This window comes from Talpa europaea (genome assembly GCF_964194135.1).
Source record: "Talpa europaea genome assembly, chromosome: 1".
Lineage (NCBI taxonomy): Eukaryota > Metazoa > Chordata > Mammalia > Eulipotyphla > Talpidae > Talpa > Talpa europaea.
Genome location: NC_140073.1, coordinates 136,207,824 through 136,225,294, shown reverse-complemented (window position 1 = coordinate 136,225,294; position 17,471 = coordinate 136,207,824). Strand labels below are relative to the sequence as shown.

Here is a 17,471-nt window from a genome sequence, read left to right as displayed (position 1 = left end):
GAGACAAGGAACAGAAGCTCAGAGAGGTGAAGTGACTCACTCAAGGTTACTGTCTTGGTCTGCTCAGCTGTCGTGTAAAATACCACAGACTGGGTGGCTTAAAGAACAGGCGCTCACTTCTCCCAGTTCTGGAGTCAGAAGTCCCAGACCAGGGCCCACCAGGGCTTGGTTTCTGATGAGAGCTCTCCCTGGCTTGCAGGCCGCCCCTCCTGCGGCAGTCCTGATGGAGTGCACGCAAGGGGGGAGAGAGCCCTTGTGGTCTCTTCTTTCAAAGACACTAACCCAGGCCTCCCTGGTGGCGCAAGGGGTTAAGACGCAACCTATCAAGCTATCCACAGAGCTACCCACATGATGCAGCAGACCTCTCCTGACTTGCCCCGCTGCTCCCCTCAGCAGTGTATTTCAGTAGATCTGCCTGTTCTGCTCCCCACTCTGTCTCTGATGAATCCTCTTATCTCTCCCTCCTTCTGGCCTGTACCCCAGTTCTTACATGCATAAATAAATAAATCATCTTTAAAAAAAAAACAAAAAACAAAGACACTAACCCTATCAGCTCAGGGCCCACCGAATGACTTCCCTTAACCTTAATTACTGCCAAATAAGTGACATTAGGGGCTAGGGTTTCGATATAGGAAATTGAGGATGACATAGTACCCCAAACTTCCTAAGTACTGAATAGTGCCAGTGCTGTGTCAGTGGTGGACTTGGAAATGGTATCTCAAAGCACATCCCACACCCAGAACTAAAACTTAAGTTATGACAGGAAACGTAAAAGGACCATAAGGCTGAGCCCTGGAAACTGACTGCCCCTTCACAGCTGCTCAGGTCCAGGACTGAGCCTCCAAATTTCTGGTTGAACTAATTATTGGGCCCAATTCCTGGGCTCCAGGAACAAGGTAAGTTTGCTTGTCGCTCATGTGTGGAAGGACGGGAATGTAAGCACACTGACAAGCCACCCACGGGGCAGCTCGCTGAGGCTGTGCTTGTCAGTTACTCATTATTAAAGACTTTGCAGTGAAAACAAGCCATTTAGACTCCCGTACAAGCTTCCCACCAAGCCAGACAACAAACTCGTCATCTACCTGGAATGTCTCCTCTCTATAAATTACAGTATCTTTGTGTTGCTTTTAAAAATCATCTTTTGGGCCTCCCTGGCAGCGCGGGGGGTTAAGCACCATACTATGAAGCAGTCCACAGCCTCTGCAATACGAGTTCGATCCCTGGCCGGCCAGGGAGCAACCCACATGGCACAGCAGACCTCTCCTGTCTCGCCCGCTGCTCCCCTCAGTCAGTTTGCCTGTTCTGTTCCCCACTCTGTTTCTGGTGAATCCTCTCACCCCTCTCACCTCTGGCCTGTACCCCAGCTCTTTTATGCATAAATAAATAAATCTTTAAAAAATAAAAATAAAATAAAAATCATCTTTTCTTCCCCGATCTTTCCTGCTTTATTGTTCCCACTTGTTTCAATAAAGATAAGCATGCAAAGGTGGGGGATTTTCTAATTTAAAAAAACCTCAGAAAAACAGTAGGTCACAGGATATCACTCAGAAACTGAAAAAGCGTCCTTTGTTCCCCTTCTCCATAGTGTCAAGTAAAGGCAGGCAGGGCAGCAGGGCACCCCTTAGCTGGCAGGAAGCTGGAAGCTCATGTACACTCTGAGTTGCCTGAGGTGGTCACGGTGTTCAAGGTGTTTTCGTTGGCAAAGCATTTTACTCTTGTCTTCTGTCACTTTGTCCCACAGCGACCGCCCACACCACGTTCTCAGTGCCAAGGAAGTGAGCACACAGCTTCTAGAGCTCTGTCCATTGTCCCTACTGGCAATCACGGTTTAGTTGACTGTTGATTCCCATCCATAAATAAGGCTCTCCACAGCTAGTTTTCGAGCAGAAAAAAAAAAAATGTTTTCAAGTGAAATCAACCTGGAGCAATTTGGATAAGGGAAAAAGGATTCTATGAGTCACTTCCCTTCCTAGTGGCAGAACTGTCCAGAATCAAGTGTTGGGCCTCTTGCTGCAGGTTTCTGTCTTGCTTATTTTAATCCTGCTCATCGTATCCATGGTTGGCTTTGCAGGTGTGAAAGCTGTGGGGCTGTTTTCCATTCTGAATGCAAAGAAAAGTCTGTCCCCTGCCCGAGGTGTGTGCGCCGAGAGCTACAGATGAAGCAGAAGTCTTTCTGGCGGAGGCTGAACATGGACGAGAGCCTGGAGGAGGCCTGCAGCATGTTCGAGCTGTCTTACCAGAACACCTGACTCGGCAGGACCCCACGGCCAGGGATTGACGTCAGCACTCCATCAGCCCCAGCGGCTTCCTAACTAGCCAGTTAGACCCCTTTGGAAGAGAGAGTGTCTCATCTTCAGCTAGATATAGTATTTATTTATATATACACACACATAACCTATAAACCCTGTATGAATGTTCTGTACAAATCGTTGTCTAAAAGGTTCATGAAGACTCTGTGGCTCAAAAAATTACCAGTAGCTGAGTTACACTTAACCATGAATTTCAGCTGCTTGCTCCGAAGCAAAATGTGGATTACACACAATGCTTTATAGGTCAGATTTTTTTTTTCTTTGTTTTTTGGCTCTCGGACCACTTTATTATACAGAGCACAGGAGGTAGCCTTCCCTGTGGAACACCACCACCACTTGGGTTATTTTTGTGTTATTTATTTTTAGCCTTTATAGAGGATGAGGTAACTGAGGCTAGCACCTATGGTCATCTGTCTCGTAAGAAAATCTTCAAAACACAGGCGGGACTCCCGGACCTTCCAGGCCCCCCTCCCTGGCTGGCTCTCCTGGGTTTCTGCTGCAGAGGCAGGGTCCCTGACACGAGCCAAGTGGCTTAGAGCGCTGGAGTACGAGCTCTCTCTGACAGCAAGTATGTGCCCCTATTTATGAGGAGAGCTAGTTCTGGATTTGAAGTTAATCTCAGAAAGACTTTTTCCTGAGACGAGAAGAGAACTCTGCAACCAATAACGCAAGTGGTTGGTCTGTATGAACCTGCCGGTACGAATCTCAACGGCCGCCTGATGCGGTGATGGGCCACCATTTTGCCAGGTTGTCCACTGGCTCTCTTGAGAAGAGTTTTCCAAGTTTTTCATGGGTAATATTTATGATTACTTTAATGGTGCTGGTTTGTGGAAATTTCCTAGGATGGTTGTTTAATACACCGGTTTGCAGACTGGTCGATGAGGTACACAGTGTATAATTCCAAGAGATGGTCTTCAGTTTCTTTTCACAGAATCTTGTGCAGGCATCCCCTGCCTAGTCATTTTAAATGCTTCATTTCTCATTGTTCTTCATCGCACTTTCACTTTGACCTTTACCTGGCCCATGTAATCACGCCTACTTTCACATTTTATAATTGTTTTAAAAATCAGAGTAACGTGGAATTCAAAATATCAACTTTAGACTATTAAGAAAATACCCAACGTACAATATAATTAATGAATTAAATCTATATTGTTCAAATAAATATATATGTATATATAATTGCCATCTTAAGGTTTAAAAAAAAAGTGCTAAAAGTAAATAGCATAGGAATAAGAAATATAGCGAATTGCTTAGCCACCTGGCAGGGGTAGCAGCCACTGAAATGGGAGATATTCTGGTACCGGAACTCATACCTCCCATTCCTTCTACTTTAACTCTTTCCAGACGGAAAAAATATGCTTCTATTGAGACAATTCTCAATAGACTATATGAGAAGATGTTTCCACTGAGCAGATGCCTTCAGTACCGTCCTGGCTCCGTACTGTCCCTGCTACTAGGGTCTGGAGAATCAGTAGCTCTCAACGTATAGGGTACATTTACCACCATTGCTTCTTTCCCTACCCCCGCTCCCCCCACATCCCAAAATTGATGGTACTTCCATCCATTTAGAGACATGACATTACAGAGTGACTTCTGTGCAGACTGTTAGATGTAAGCATTTCACCTCTCAACCCACGCCAGTTTCTTTGGCCCCTGACCACACATGTCAACTTGATAGCTCAGCACACGAACAACAAAAGCAAAAACCAACAAATGGAGCTACATCAAAAAACTTAATAGCTCAGCACCATGCTTGCATTTATTTTCTGATTATACAGTAGCTGTAACCAAGGCATAAAAACCTGCTAAAAGGCCAGGGCCCTGTTCATGAGACACCTTACGCTGCCTTTTGTGCTTAGAAATACAGGTTACACGGTTATACTATTGTACACAAAAGTGGAAAATCTCAAACAAGCTCTTGGCAAACAGGCAAACAAATTTGATCTCCTCTCTCCTCCCTCCCTTCGTGAAATACAGTATTTATATTTTCCAGCCTCCGAGAAGATAGCAGAACATGATCTTTCACAAGAGAATTATAGACCTGCTTATTATAAAACAGATGTGCTTCGATGGCAAAGTGCCTTTTCCTCCACCCCCAGCTCCCTGTCATGTAGCTTACTTCTGCATTCACTATAATTAATGTATCTGTGATTCCGACTGTCAGCAAGGCCGTCCCCAGCACACTGCATTTGGAGACCCGTATGCAAGGCCGTCTCCTCCCCTTCTAGCACATTAACTCTATGTATAGAATTTCCTGTCCCAACTCACAGACACCAGGGTTGGGCCCGCCAAGAGTCAGGGTGAAATTCTGGATTCCTGGGCGAAAGACCTGTGTTTTCACCAGTGCCGTTGTAGAGGGCCGTGCTAAAGATTAGCAGTCCCTGTGAACTCGTAAGGAGAACTTTCCACTCACATCGTTTTCTGCTTATTTTCAAAGGGGGAAAAAAAAATAGTGTGCTATCAACATCAGCTACCCAGAACTGGCACCGAATACCAGCTGCTTCTGTTTTCTCTCCCTCTTGTGAGTCCCTGACAGCCGGGTCGGGCCCGCCACAGGCCTGCACCAACACTCAGCTACCACCACCAAAATCCGATGGGACACGGTGGAGCCAGCCTAGGAGTGGGGTCTGCCATGGATATTCAAAATGGCCTTTTTCAGCCCAGAATGCCTCAGAGCACATGAACGCCCTCACTATTTTCAACCCTAACCAATTACTTGGTGCACTATTAGGTAATTGTTTCTCTGCTCAGAAACTGTCGAAACAAAAGCAAATCTGTGGATTACCACCTCCTTAAGGCCAAGCTAATACCTGCTTTCCCTCGTGTTCCGTTTTTCATCCCATATTAAATATCTTGCACATAAAGCACATTAGAAAATGGCCAATTAATCTCTGAGAGCTGGCAGCTGACTCAGGGGAACCTCTTTTCACTTGGAAGGCCCATTCCCTGGTGTATCACTTGAGGAAATCCCTCCTAAAAGTGCCAGAAACTCATGTGTGAGACAGTCCAACCCTGGTGAAATGTTGGCATCTAACCCTGCAGTAACGAAGCCAGTTCCTAAAATAGACCTCAGTTTGCATCACGGCAGGAAGGCCACAATGTACTTAAAAAACAGTCCACTGCAGTGGGAGCTGTGTTCTTTCCAGAGCTGCTTTATCCTAACGTTGAAAGCCTCTTTATCTGAAAACCTCATAAACTCCTGTCTCCCATCTTTGTTTCACTGCCTTTTCAAGGGACTGGATTAGTCATTTTCATGTCTGTCGAGCTAAAGGGTAATCTCTTTTAGGAGCTTGAATATTTGATTAGGGTAATCGCTTTTTGATTTTTCTAGAATAGGCTTCCACCAAAACAGGAATATCTCAAGCACTTGAGATTCGCGGTTTCCAACCATCAGGGTGATGTCCTCCAGGCTTCAGCTGTGGGGGAGTGTGGCTTTTGCGCTAGCGACCTTCGCTGGGCAGGAGCTCGATGGGGCCTGGCCTTGTTTTGTCTCTGCATGTGGACACTGAACATTAACACTGGATAGTTTCTTCCCCGGCCTCCTTGAAAAAACTTGGCTTCCAAACCAGTGTGTTTGGTCTCTACCCATCCCTGGGCCAGAAAAGGTCATCTGTAGATGATACCAGGATGGGACGAGCATGATGCCACACTCAACACCGTCTGCAAAGAGAGGCATTATCTGGAGAAGCGGACGTACATGCCGCTGCTAATTTAGGATAAAACTGATGCTGCTGTTCATGTTCATGTAGAATTATTCATCTCCTCTGATCTGCTGCACTTATTTGAAATAATGAAGTAAGACTTCAAGTCCTGATTCTGATTCTGCCTGTAGTCAACACAAATGTGTTGTTTTATTTTCATCTCGCCCAGTAAAATGAGATGCATGCAATTTTCCCCCTTTTTATTTCTGGATATTCTGTCTCGCCATTTTTCTTACTGTAAGATAATGTGAAAAAAACAGACTTGGGGCAAGACTGAAAGAAATAACCACTCCCCACCTCTTCACCCCCCTTCGCATGAATTGCATCTTAGAAGCACTTTGTTTTCCTTTCCTGTGTTCTAGTTGACAGTGGGCATTAAGAGTTTCTGTGTTGTGTGTCTGGTACATTCCTCAATCCCTGAGTCTAGCAGGACTAACAGCTTGAGGTTGCATCCAGGGACAGGTGACTAAGCCCTGGTCAGTTCACCTTAACAAATGCTGGTTTCTACCCCGTGGGACAGTGTGGCCACACTTAGGTCCCAGCACCCAGCAGCCGCCTTCTTTGTAGAGTAGACACTTCTAATTTTGATTTTGTTGATTCCAAAATCTCTGGTTTAAGGGTTTTCCTTTGGTGTGCTTCAGTGGGAGTGTGGCAAGGTGAAATCACCAAGTATTGTGAAAGTCACAAGTGTGGAGCACCCTCCTAAATACACCGGCTGTTGTCAGGAGTTTTATTGGAAAGGGCTGCGAGTGATCATGTTATGTGGCTCTTTCCTCATAAAAGCGACCCTCGGGTGTGATGGAGGCATTGTGAAGTCAGCAGACAACTGCTGTTTCTCTTTGGTTCCCACCTGTGTAGAAAGAAGCCATCTTGTTGGGGCTGCTGTAAAGCCACTGCTGCCCAGCTGGGAGAGCCAGGCACCCCCAGCTCCTCTGAGCACAACAAAGATCCTTCCTACGGCCAGAGAGCTGCAGACCAGCCTCTCCCCACCGCTTCCTGTGCTCCACCTGGCCCCCTCTCCTGAGCCCTGGCCTAGATCCCTCACAGCTAGTAAACCAGCTGGTGGACAATTGGGACCTAGGGTTCCTCCATGCTGGCTCCCCACTGTCCTTCGTCCCTGTAGGAGTGCCTTATAGTACTGTCTAGTGCTTCTAGTCTAGTCTCTGACCCACTTGAAGCCTGCAGGACCTTTCGCCTAAACCTGGATCATTTTGCTTCTTTCCTGCTGGCTAGTCTTTCTACAGAGCACTTGGAGCTTGCACGTTCCATATGCATGTCTCCCTTTCACCGTTGTCTAACCTGGTGCCTTAACCACATGAGTAGAAGGATTCCCGTGGAAAACGGTGGGAGAAGCACCGACCTCTTAGCTCCGTGGACACTTTTCCCAGGAAATAGAAAAGATAAAACCACATCATGTTTTAACTTTATTTTATGCTGTTTTCTTAATCGCTCTTTTGGTTTGTTTGCTTGCTTTCATTAAGCAAACTCAGGGGAATGTCATGATGTCACCAAGGCCAATGGGTAGAAATTGACCAGTTTTCCAGGTTTAAATCTGTCAACGGTGAACTTAGCCCTTTCCAGGTTAAAAAATTACATAAACACGGATTTTTCTTTTCCTTTACTGTATAAAAGTTTGTTTGTTTGTTTGTTTTCAAACTTATCATCTATTTTCCAAAAGGGAAGTAAGACCCCTCATGGATAAACTGTGATTAAAAGCTTCCTGTGTGACATGGGTATCCACTGAGCTATTAAATTAGGTACTCACTCTGGAGCCCAGGCTCTGAATGGGGTCCCCTATCAGAATCTTACTGAGAATAGCTGGTAGCCAGCCTTCCAGAGACATATTAAAGGAAAATCTGTCTTTAAGGAAAGGCAAAAGGAGGGGAAATACTTAGGGTGTAAATGAAAAGCAGTGACCTTGGCGATGCAGAAGACTTCTGTTCAACGTGTTCTTCTATTCCTGGGTCAAATCAGTGTTATTTTCTCTCATTTTGCTCATCTGGTACAGAATTGACACAAATGTGGGTTTGGGGTATGATATCACTCCAGTGAGCTATTTGTAATAGTTAATGTGCTAACACTAGATGTGTTTCTGTTTTCTGGATTTTATCGCCTTTTGTTTTGGCAAAACATCCATGTTTTTGTTTACATCATTTTTTAAAAAAATAATCAGTAATTGTAATAGTAAATCACAGTTGCATTGTTGACGAGACCCCTCATTCACATGGTCATCTGTCATACAATTTAAGCGCACCTGTTCCTAATGTATAAAGTTATCTCTCAATAAACAATGCAGAAACTACTTTCCCTTCTCATAACCACTTTGTTAAAATACGACTTTTACAAGGGTGGTAAAAGCCTAAGATGAGCGCTGAATATTAGCTCCACATCAAGATTTGAGCTTCCTTGAAAATGATCCACTAGGACTTTAAAATATCTTTTAATATTAATCTTACAGATAGACTGTTTTTTTTTCTCCTAAGTTTATCAACTTACAATATTCACATCAGCCCTTCCTGTGCTTATGAAAAGTATAGTGACTTTTACAAAGATGCACATGAAGCATTCTGTGCCTTTTTTGCCAAATCAGGGTGTGATTTCTTTCAATTCTGAGGCAAACCTGCCAAAACTCATTTTCCCAAGAGAGTCCCAGGCCTTGCAGATTTCTTGTCCTGTCCTTCCCTGCCCAAGGCCTCTCCCACTGCCATGCTCTGCCAGATCCTCGGGCCAAGAAGCATCCTCACTTGATCCTCTCTTTGTGTTTATTGGAGCTGGAGGTACTGGCGTAGCGCTGTTTGTCACATGTCTGGCTTTGTTCAATCCAGAGGTCAGTTGGGACAGAAAGAATAACCCAGAGCCCTGGAACAAACTCGGTCCCAATAATCAATACAAGTTCTGATCTCTGAATAGAGATTTCAGAAAACTGAAGCAAGTCCAGACTTCTAATGAAAAATTTCACTATCAAGCTGCTTAAAATGAAGATCTTCCAGAAGCTATCCACACGATTTTCCACTTAACCTGGAAATACTTTCCCTCTAAATGCACAAAATCATGTTGGTGTGTTATGTTGGGGTTTACACTGATTGATAAATATCTGAAGCGGGCCTCCCTGGTGGTGCAGGCAGTTGAGCACAGCGCTGTGAAGCTATCCGCAGCCTCTGCAGTGCGGGTTCAATCCTGGCCAGCTGCAGAGATACCCACATGGCGCAGCAGACCTCTCCTGTCTCACCCGCTGCTCCCCTCAGTAGTGTCTTTCAGTCCGGCTGCCTGTTCTGCTCCCCGCTCTGTCTGGTGAATCCTCTCACCCTCCTGTACATCTGGCCTGTTTCCCAGTTCTTGTATGCATGAATGGATAAGTCTTTAAAAAAAAAAAAAATCTGAAGCTTGGGGGGTAAAAACTCATTTCCACCAAGTCTTTTGGCCCTCCTTTTACCTTGCCACTGTGCTCTCCAAATTATATGGACGAGTATTAGGCAGTAGGCCCCTAGGCAAGAGTGCTAAGTCACTCCTGCAGACCAGAGTCTGGGAGCAAAGACTGAAAATTCTAGATAGGCATGTCCGTGAGAGCTAGCAGCCCCTGGGAGATGAGAGGAGACGGAAAGTATCTGCACTGCCTTGCCTGGGCTGCCCCTTTCCTTCCACCAAAAAAGCCTTGAGCACAACTACCCACTTGGAACCTTTCAAAAGCACCATTTCAACACGCATTCTCAGACATTGATGAGGCTAGAAAAGGTGTTTCTGGGTAACCATTTACCAAAGGTGAACCCTGAGCCACACTCCCTAAGACACACCTAAACAGGTTCATGGCCAGCCTCTCCTCCTCCACCCTCAGGAAGTCAGTTGGGGCTCACACCCATTCTCGCCAAGGAACAACTGGACTTCATCCTCACAAGAAACCTGCCACCATATTTGATGAAAAGACACAAGTTAATGTTTCACTGAACCAATGTAGACACACATGTGGTCCGAGTCATGTGATTCACAGGACGGGTTAGTTCCCAACCCTCACCCCCCTCCCCAGTTGTAGTAAACTGGACTGGCTGCGTAAATCCAGGAAGTTTGGACATTACCAAAGAGAAGATGTGCAAAGACGTTTCCAGAGGGTGGAAGAAGATGCTGTTTCGTTCAAGTCTTTCTACCAACAGGAGATGGTGATTTGAATCTTCCTTAATTGTTTCCCCTGTCCTGTCCTTTGATAATGGCTCAAAATGATGGATTTTAGGGGCCTCCCTGGTGGCACAAGGGGTTAAGTCTCAGCATTATGAAGCTATCTGCAGCCACTGCAGCACGAGTTCAATCCCCAGCCAGGGAAGTGACCCACATGGCGCAGCAGACCTCTCCTGTCTCTCCTGCCACTCCCGTCAGCAGTGTATTTCAGTAGATCTGCCTGTTCTGCTCCCCACTCTGTCTCTGGTGAATCCTCTCACCCCCTGCACCTCTGGCAGCACCCCAGCTCTTGTATGCATAAATAAATAAAATTTAAAAAAAAAAAGACGGCTTTTTATGACTGGTTCCTACATTAGGAACACAAAAACAAAGCAAAATGTCAGGACCCATTGCCAACAATTGAATCAGTATCTCTCTTATGTTTCTTAAAAGCTCCCTGAGTGATTCCTGTTGCTTCTGAAAGTTCAGAATCACTAGAGTAAATGAAGCCGGTAGCCCTGAAATTAACAATTGCTTGGTGCATCGGGGGTCCCCAGTGGGACGCATGTCACAGGACAGGTGGCTCTAGCTGCCCTCCAGTAACTACTGTGCCTTCCCTCTTCCCAGAAGACATAGAACTTGCTGCTCGCAAACTACAAGCAATTTTAAAAAACTTTCCCTTCTATATTATTTTCTTCCAGGGTGTGGCTAGCTTCTATTTATCTAGAATATGCCATCGCCAGATGGCCTGGTGAATAGAAGTGACCAGGTCACGGCCACAGGTGACTAAACTGGCCTACAAAGGTGGCCTTGTATTCTCACTCTTGCTTTTTCATTCCTCCTGGGAAGCTGTGATTGTTCTCAGATGTTCTCAGATATATGCTTGTGAGAGTCTGTTCCCAGTTCAGGTTCATCCAACAAACACGACCCTCATTACTCACAGTGGTGTTTAAAACGGAAAATCACTAGGTACTTCTTGCCCAGAGAGGCCTGGGAAATTCAGGAAACCTTGACATGCATCCGGAATGACCTTGGAGCTGCAGAAGAATGAACCTTAAAATGGACCAGTCTTTCCAAATCCAGGTACCTGCTGAACTGATGGTTTTCACTCTCAATCGCCAGCTACAGGTAAATGGAAACTTAGTCAGTTTTCTCCCTTTAGGAAGACAGATACTAACTTGATGACGCCGATATCCCGCTCGGATGAAGCACTTTTCCCAAGGGTTGAGCACCTCACAGAAGGCGTGATGCCTGCTCACCCACCATGCTTCCCACACAGGGAACACTCACAGCAGCGACCACTTTATTCAAAATCACTGTAGGAAGCAGGCAAAACCAAGGGGCAGGAACTGAACTAGAACTGAACTTGAGCCTATTGCCTGAGACCTGTTCTAAAGCCATATCATTAGAAACTACCTTCCTGACTGGGGGAAAAAAAAGTTTTAAATTTATTTTTATTACTATATTGGTTTCTGACTGTGGTAAAGAATTCCTCCCTCCCCCACCAAATAAAAGCCCCTAGGACATCACACCCAGGAAACCCAAGGCAAAACACACCTAGCAGAAATAGAGTTTATTCTCCCCTGTTTGCATCTATTCCTTCATAGCTGGAGCAGAAAAAGTCAGCAGGAAGAACATTGTTCCCATAGCTGAACACACAGAAATTCCAACTTATGTGCACTGACTTTCAATTTACCTGGACAATAAGAAAATTCATGGTTTCTCCATTTTTATTTCATCCTCCTCCGTTAAGGGCTACTGGCTTTAAGCCAATAAGCTAGAACTCATGAGCTCATACAATATTTTGGATCCTGCCCTACCAGCTCAGGCAGCTGTTGGTCTGGGGGAAGCTGCTCCAGCCTTTGTTCAGATGCTCTCAGACAGACCAACACAAGAATCGCTTTCAGAGGCTTCCATGTTCTCCCAGTGGGGTGTGTTGTTCCAGCTGAAGAGCTGCTATTAACACTAATTTTTTTCAAATGAACATTGAGCTAAATTACCTCAAATGTATAAAGGAACATCTCTCATTGCATTATGGAAAATTGCCTCCCAAATTACAAGACTATACAAAGCACATATTAATTTTGGGCCCAAGGACATTCAAATTGCCTTTGCTTCCGCACTGTATTGTGAGGACACACTCTCAATAATGCCGGGTGCCGAGGACACCACAACGTGCGTGCGGATATGGAAATAGCCCAGAATCCTCCATCAGGATCACCGCCCGCACGCCCAAGCCCAGCCAGAGGTATTTTGCTCTGAGATGCAAGCCTCTTGCAGAGGAAATAAATTCAATTGCATAGACCAGGAGCGAGTTTGAATTCTAAATCTGGTCAACCTCCCCAAAATGGCCTCCCTACTGTTGCCCAGATGTGTAGCCCAGAGCACATGCCTGGTGACAGACGTCTCAGGAGGCAGCTCCAGCGCTTGCACATTTAATTCCACACCAAGGTAAAATGGCTGACTTTGCCAAGGGCCAACCAATGCCAGCAGCTGCGAGTATGTGTCAACATGTGTGTGGAGAGGGAGCTCCAGGAGCCAGCGCTGCCCAGTGGCCCCAAACCAGATGCCCCCGCCCACGCATCCTGTTAGCCAGCTCACCGGCAGCCCCTACAGGGGGGTTCTACTGAAGATTTCCAAAGATAAAAATCAACACTTTTTTAAAAGCAAAATAATTAGATTTGACTTTCTTTGCTTCCTCTACTTTTGATTTTCCTTGCTTGCTTTTTCGGAGGGACTATCACCAGGCAAATCTCAGACATAATGGCCTGTTATCCTCTTGGGATTTGGTATGCCTCTAAAATAAGATGCTTTTTTTCCTACCTAGCCACAATGCCACTAGACCCCTAAAGAAAGTCGTAACTCTCTGTTATCATGTGAGCCTCAGTTTAAGTCAAATCTATCTCATTGTCTCCAAAATATCTTTTTGTTGCTGCTGTTTCATTTGCTCAAACAGCAAGGTTCTTACAAAACAAAAGCAAGGATAGGCGGGGCCCCTCCTGGAGGTGTGATACCCAGGAAAGGGCCATGGTGCCTCCCCAGCTGCCCTCTGCTTGTCAGTACAGGTGCCCCCCTGTGCCTTCAGAAGACAGTACCCCCATTCCAGGGAGTCCTGGGGACTGTCAATCAAATCCCCTTCCTCTAGGGTGGGACCCAGAGCTGGAGGAATAGGAATTGGGGGGGGGGGGTGCTAAACACTCACATTGGGCCACTCCCCCCAGACAGCCCTAAATGCTGCTCTTGGGAACCTGATTCTTTTCATTCCTTAAATTCTAATCAACTCTACAAAAAACAGCTTCTCTAAGTTACCCAGAGTTGCCCCCTGACACAAGCCCTTTTCCAGGCAGCTTCTGACTTCAGTTTCTCTCCTTTGTCTCTACCTTCGCAGTCATCCCAGGCTCTGCTGCCAACGGCCTCTGCACTGAGCTGGGCAGGGTGTGTCTCCTGTTCAGACAGCTGCACCAAGGCCAGGAGGAAACTCTGCTATCCTGGAGGAGAGGTGCTTCTTCAGGAACTTGCTATAACCCCAATTTACTAACAGTGACTCCAAGGGGTTCTGAATACAATGTGCTCAAGAAGCAGGTAGGTCCCCACAGAACTGAGCAGGGAGAAGGCTGTTTGCTCATAGGCCTCCCCAGTGGTGCAGCGGGTTGAGTGCAGCGCTGTGAAGCTGTCCACAGCCTCTGCAGCGCAGGTTCAATTCCCGGCCAGCCAGGGAGATTCCCACATGGCGTGGCAGACCTCTGGCTGTCATGCCCACTGCTCCCCCCAGCAGTGTATTTCAGTAGATCTGCCTGTTCTGTTTCCCACTCTGTCTCTGGTGAATCTTCTCACACCTCCCCATACCTCTGGCCTGTACCCCAGTTCTTGCATACATAAATAAATCTTTAAAAAAAATAAATAAAACTTCTGATTTTAGGCCATAAAAAAAGATGAAAAAGTCTGTGGAAGGCACAGAATCCCCATTCAATATAAACAAAACTCCACCGATGGCAGTGGTTCTCAAACTATGGTCCCCGGATCAACCCCAGCAGCATCTGTGGGGGATGTATGAGTAATGCACCTTCACCAAGTCCTCCAAATCAGACATTCTGGGGGTTGTGTCCAAGGTCTGTGATTGAACAACTCCTGCCACCACAGCCCAGGGAATTCTGAGGCAGGCAGGAGTCTGACACCCGTGGAGACAGAGAAATTACCAGCTAATAATTCAGCCCTCGCTGCCTTCCTCTTCTGTCAGCAAACATTTTTGGAGGCTACCTGTAGGCTGTAGACTGTTAGATGCTGGGAATGCAAAGACAATGGAACACAGTCCCTCTGTTGGGGGGAAAGGATGCCCTGAACGAACTCCACAAACACAGGTTTTATGGACTCCACCCCCACCCCAGACCAAAGAGATTCAAGAGACCAAGGACTACAAATCCCATAATGTCATCACCACAGAAGGGAGTATGCTGGGAACTGAGGGTGGAGTTAAGCAGCCAGGCTTGGTCTATAAACAGACCTGTGGGCCTTGGGGGAGTGGTTTTTTGTCGGCTTTCAGCGTGCTGTCGGGGCCCCAGCTCAGTGGAACTGGTAGGACACATTCACCAATTTATCTCTTTCTCCCTGAGTTATTCATTTCTTCCTTTCCCCCTTTTTGTAAATAAGCCTTTTATCAACCTTTTTGCGTGTGCCTGCAGTTGAGTCTCATTATAAGTCCCTTTTAAGTGCACAGGTGAGAACCCACACTCAGGCCACCCCATTGCACATAGGGGTTGCCCTGTAACAACCCCTGCCCCCACACCGGATACGCAGGGTGAACAAACAGGGCAGAGTCAGCCAGCACTGCTGTGGCACCTGCGAGGTTCCTCACTCCTCACCTTTGTGCTGGGTGCCCTTGGCCATGGTCCTTTACCTCTTAGAGAAGCTAAGAGGCCTCAGTCTCCCCATTTGCCTTCTCTGTGAGGATAAGTCATCAAATGATAGGACTATTGTGAGATTCAGTGAACTAATGAGCACAAGACACATAACACCAGCCCTAGCATCCAGGAAGGAAGGAATCGGTATTATTTCAGGGTGTGGACTGAGGGCCTGGGAGGGGGTGTGTGCCAACCCTGCCTAGCCAGGAAAAGCTCCTGGGAGAAGGCACTTTTGAGGTTGGTCTGGGAAGGTGAGTCATTCTATGTAAAGGCTGGAGCCAGGTGGGTCTGAGGCGCCTGGTTTCCAGGAGCCATTCTCTGGGTTCTCAGGTATCCTCCAGCAGGCCCCCTGGCACCCCAGCAGCACTATTTGGCTACCACCTTGTCCTTTTCCACCATCCTGCCCAGCTCCCCTTCAGGACCATTTAAAGATTGCATGACCTTTACAGTTCCAGAGCTTTCTGAAATACACCACACAACACGTTGAGCCTTCTTCTCTGGCTTCCCCAAACTTCTTATTGAGAAAAGTGACTGAAACAGGACTATCACCCCGCTTTATCCTCAGCACCCTACTTTTCAACCATCCCGTTGAATCCTGACAGTTTTCCTCAGACCCTTTCCTTTCCCTACTTTTCCATCAGTTTGCACTATAGGGTGTGAAGGTTATGAATTTCCCTTCCCTTGGGGTCATTCTGGAGAGACCTTCACCCCCAAGTCTCCCATTTGCTCCCTGCCACCCCCACCACTGGGGTTGTCTGCAACAAAGTCTATATATCTTTTCCAAAATAATTATCTCCCCCTTCACTTTATTTATTTAGAAAGCCGAGGAGGACTGCACCCCTTCTGTGGGCCTGCCCCCCCAGTCCATCGGGAACCTGGGCCTCCTGTCCTCCACCTCCTCCTCCGCTTTTATTTCCAAGGCCCACTGATTGGAAAAGAGGGGCCCCCTGCCTCCCCCACTCCACAATTGTCACCGCCAATTAGTGCATTGTTAGCACACACAATGGCGTTACTGTAGCCAGTGGAATGGGAGGCCTTTGTGCATCTCCAGCCACCCGTGGGGCAGTCAAGTTTCATTTAGAGACTTTAAACACGGCTCCAGAAGAAAACTGCTACCCAAAAAGCAAAGAGAAAAAAGGAAGGGAAAAAAGGAGAGAGGGAAAAAAGCACCGAAAGAAAGAAAAAGTGGAAAATGGGGAGAAAAGGAGAAGATGAAGGAAAGGCGGGCGGCAAAGAAATGTTGAAAAGAAGCGGGGACTCTGCTATTCAGGAGTCCCCGATGCCTGGAAGCCCCCAGCGGTCCTGCACGCTGACGACCTCCTCTGAGCACAAAAAGGGGCTCCAGCTTAACTGCAATTAGTGGCCTGATTGTGCGCGGAACACTGCGTGTCTTTAGAGGGTTTTTCCAACTTTCATATGTTTTTTCAGTCTTTCCAAATAAAGGGGTAGGAGGAAAACAGGGGCTGGGGGAGGGAGGAGCCTACAAACTGAGCCCCCCACCAGCAATCTGGGGGGTGGGGTGGAGGGGTGGATTCAACCTTTCTCCCTACAGGTAAATTGGATTTTATTCCCTAAAGTTTGTAACTAATTTTAGGGGGGGTTTCTCCATATGGACAGGACATCAGTGTGCATTTTCCAGTTACTATTTATTTAAGTACTTTTGGAGCAGTCTGGTCCTTTCAGCAGCCTGGAGGATGCCCCCAGAAGTCAGGCCTTTCATTCAGGGCCCGCAGGTGGTGGACTTTTGCTGTCAGCTACAGTTTTATGTCCAGAACAGCCTTTTTTCCCTGTGAAACTCCTATCCTGGTTTAAACACCCGCCAACCTGAAGCAGCGGCCTTGGCTTCCACACGGGTCTTCATTCTGAGCAGCAGGTCCCTTCCAGCAACAACATAATCTCTAGCACCACATAACCTCCCGCGACTCCTCCCTCTTGCTCCCCACTGATCCCTAAAACAATAGGCTATATCCCCAGCTGGTTAGAGATGGAGGTACAAGGCCTTACTCTGGGCCAAAACAGCCACCCCCAAAGTTTGGCTGGTCTCCTGAACACCCAAGTTCACTCTCTTTCTCCAACCTGCCTCCCCAACTCCCAAGTTTCTAGAAAGTGCAGTCACCAAATTAGACCTGCCCCGGAGCAGGGCTATTCATTGGTGTGTATTTTTAATTTTTCTTGGAACAAGGCGGACCAATACGGCCAGTTCCTAACTTGCACCTACTTCACTCTGCTAGTGTTTTTATTTCCAAACAGATGCATTAAATTTCCCTCCCCTTTCTCTCTGGGTCAGAACAGATGACCTTTTTCACTTGTTTTAACAAATCAGTTCATGGAAACATCACTCCATGCAAGGTTTAAATAAAATCGCCCCCATCTTAGAAACAAGACGGTCAGAATTTACCAGGACTGTCTCACTG

The 17,471-nt window shown here is 46.7% G+C and overlaps 1 protein-coding gene across 1 annotated transcript in view; it reads left to right on the top strand.

Annotated features, from left to right (window-relative positions):
• The window catches only part of PLEKHM3 (pleckstrin homology domain containing M3), a gene marked incomplete at both ends in the record, with an annotated part of 158,793 nt that extends 156,544 nt beyond the window's left edge, over nt 1-2,249 (top strand). The window contains one exon of the mRNA XM_084249105.1: nt 2,072-2,249. Coding sequence (XP_084105231.1) covers nt 2,072-2,249 — 178 coding nt within the window. The remainder of the gene's footprint in view (nt 1-2,071) is intronic.
• Nucleotides 2,250-17,471: the final 15,222 nt, after the last annotated feature.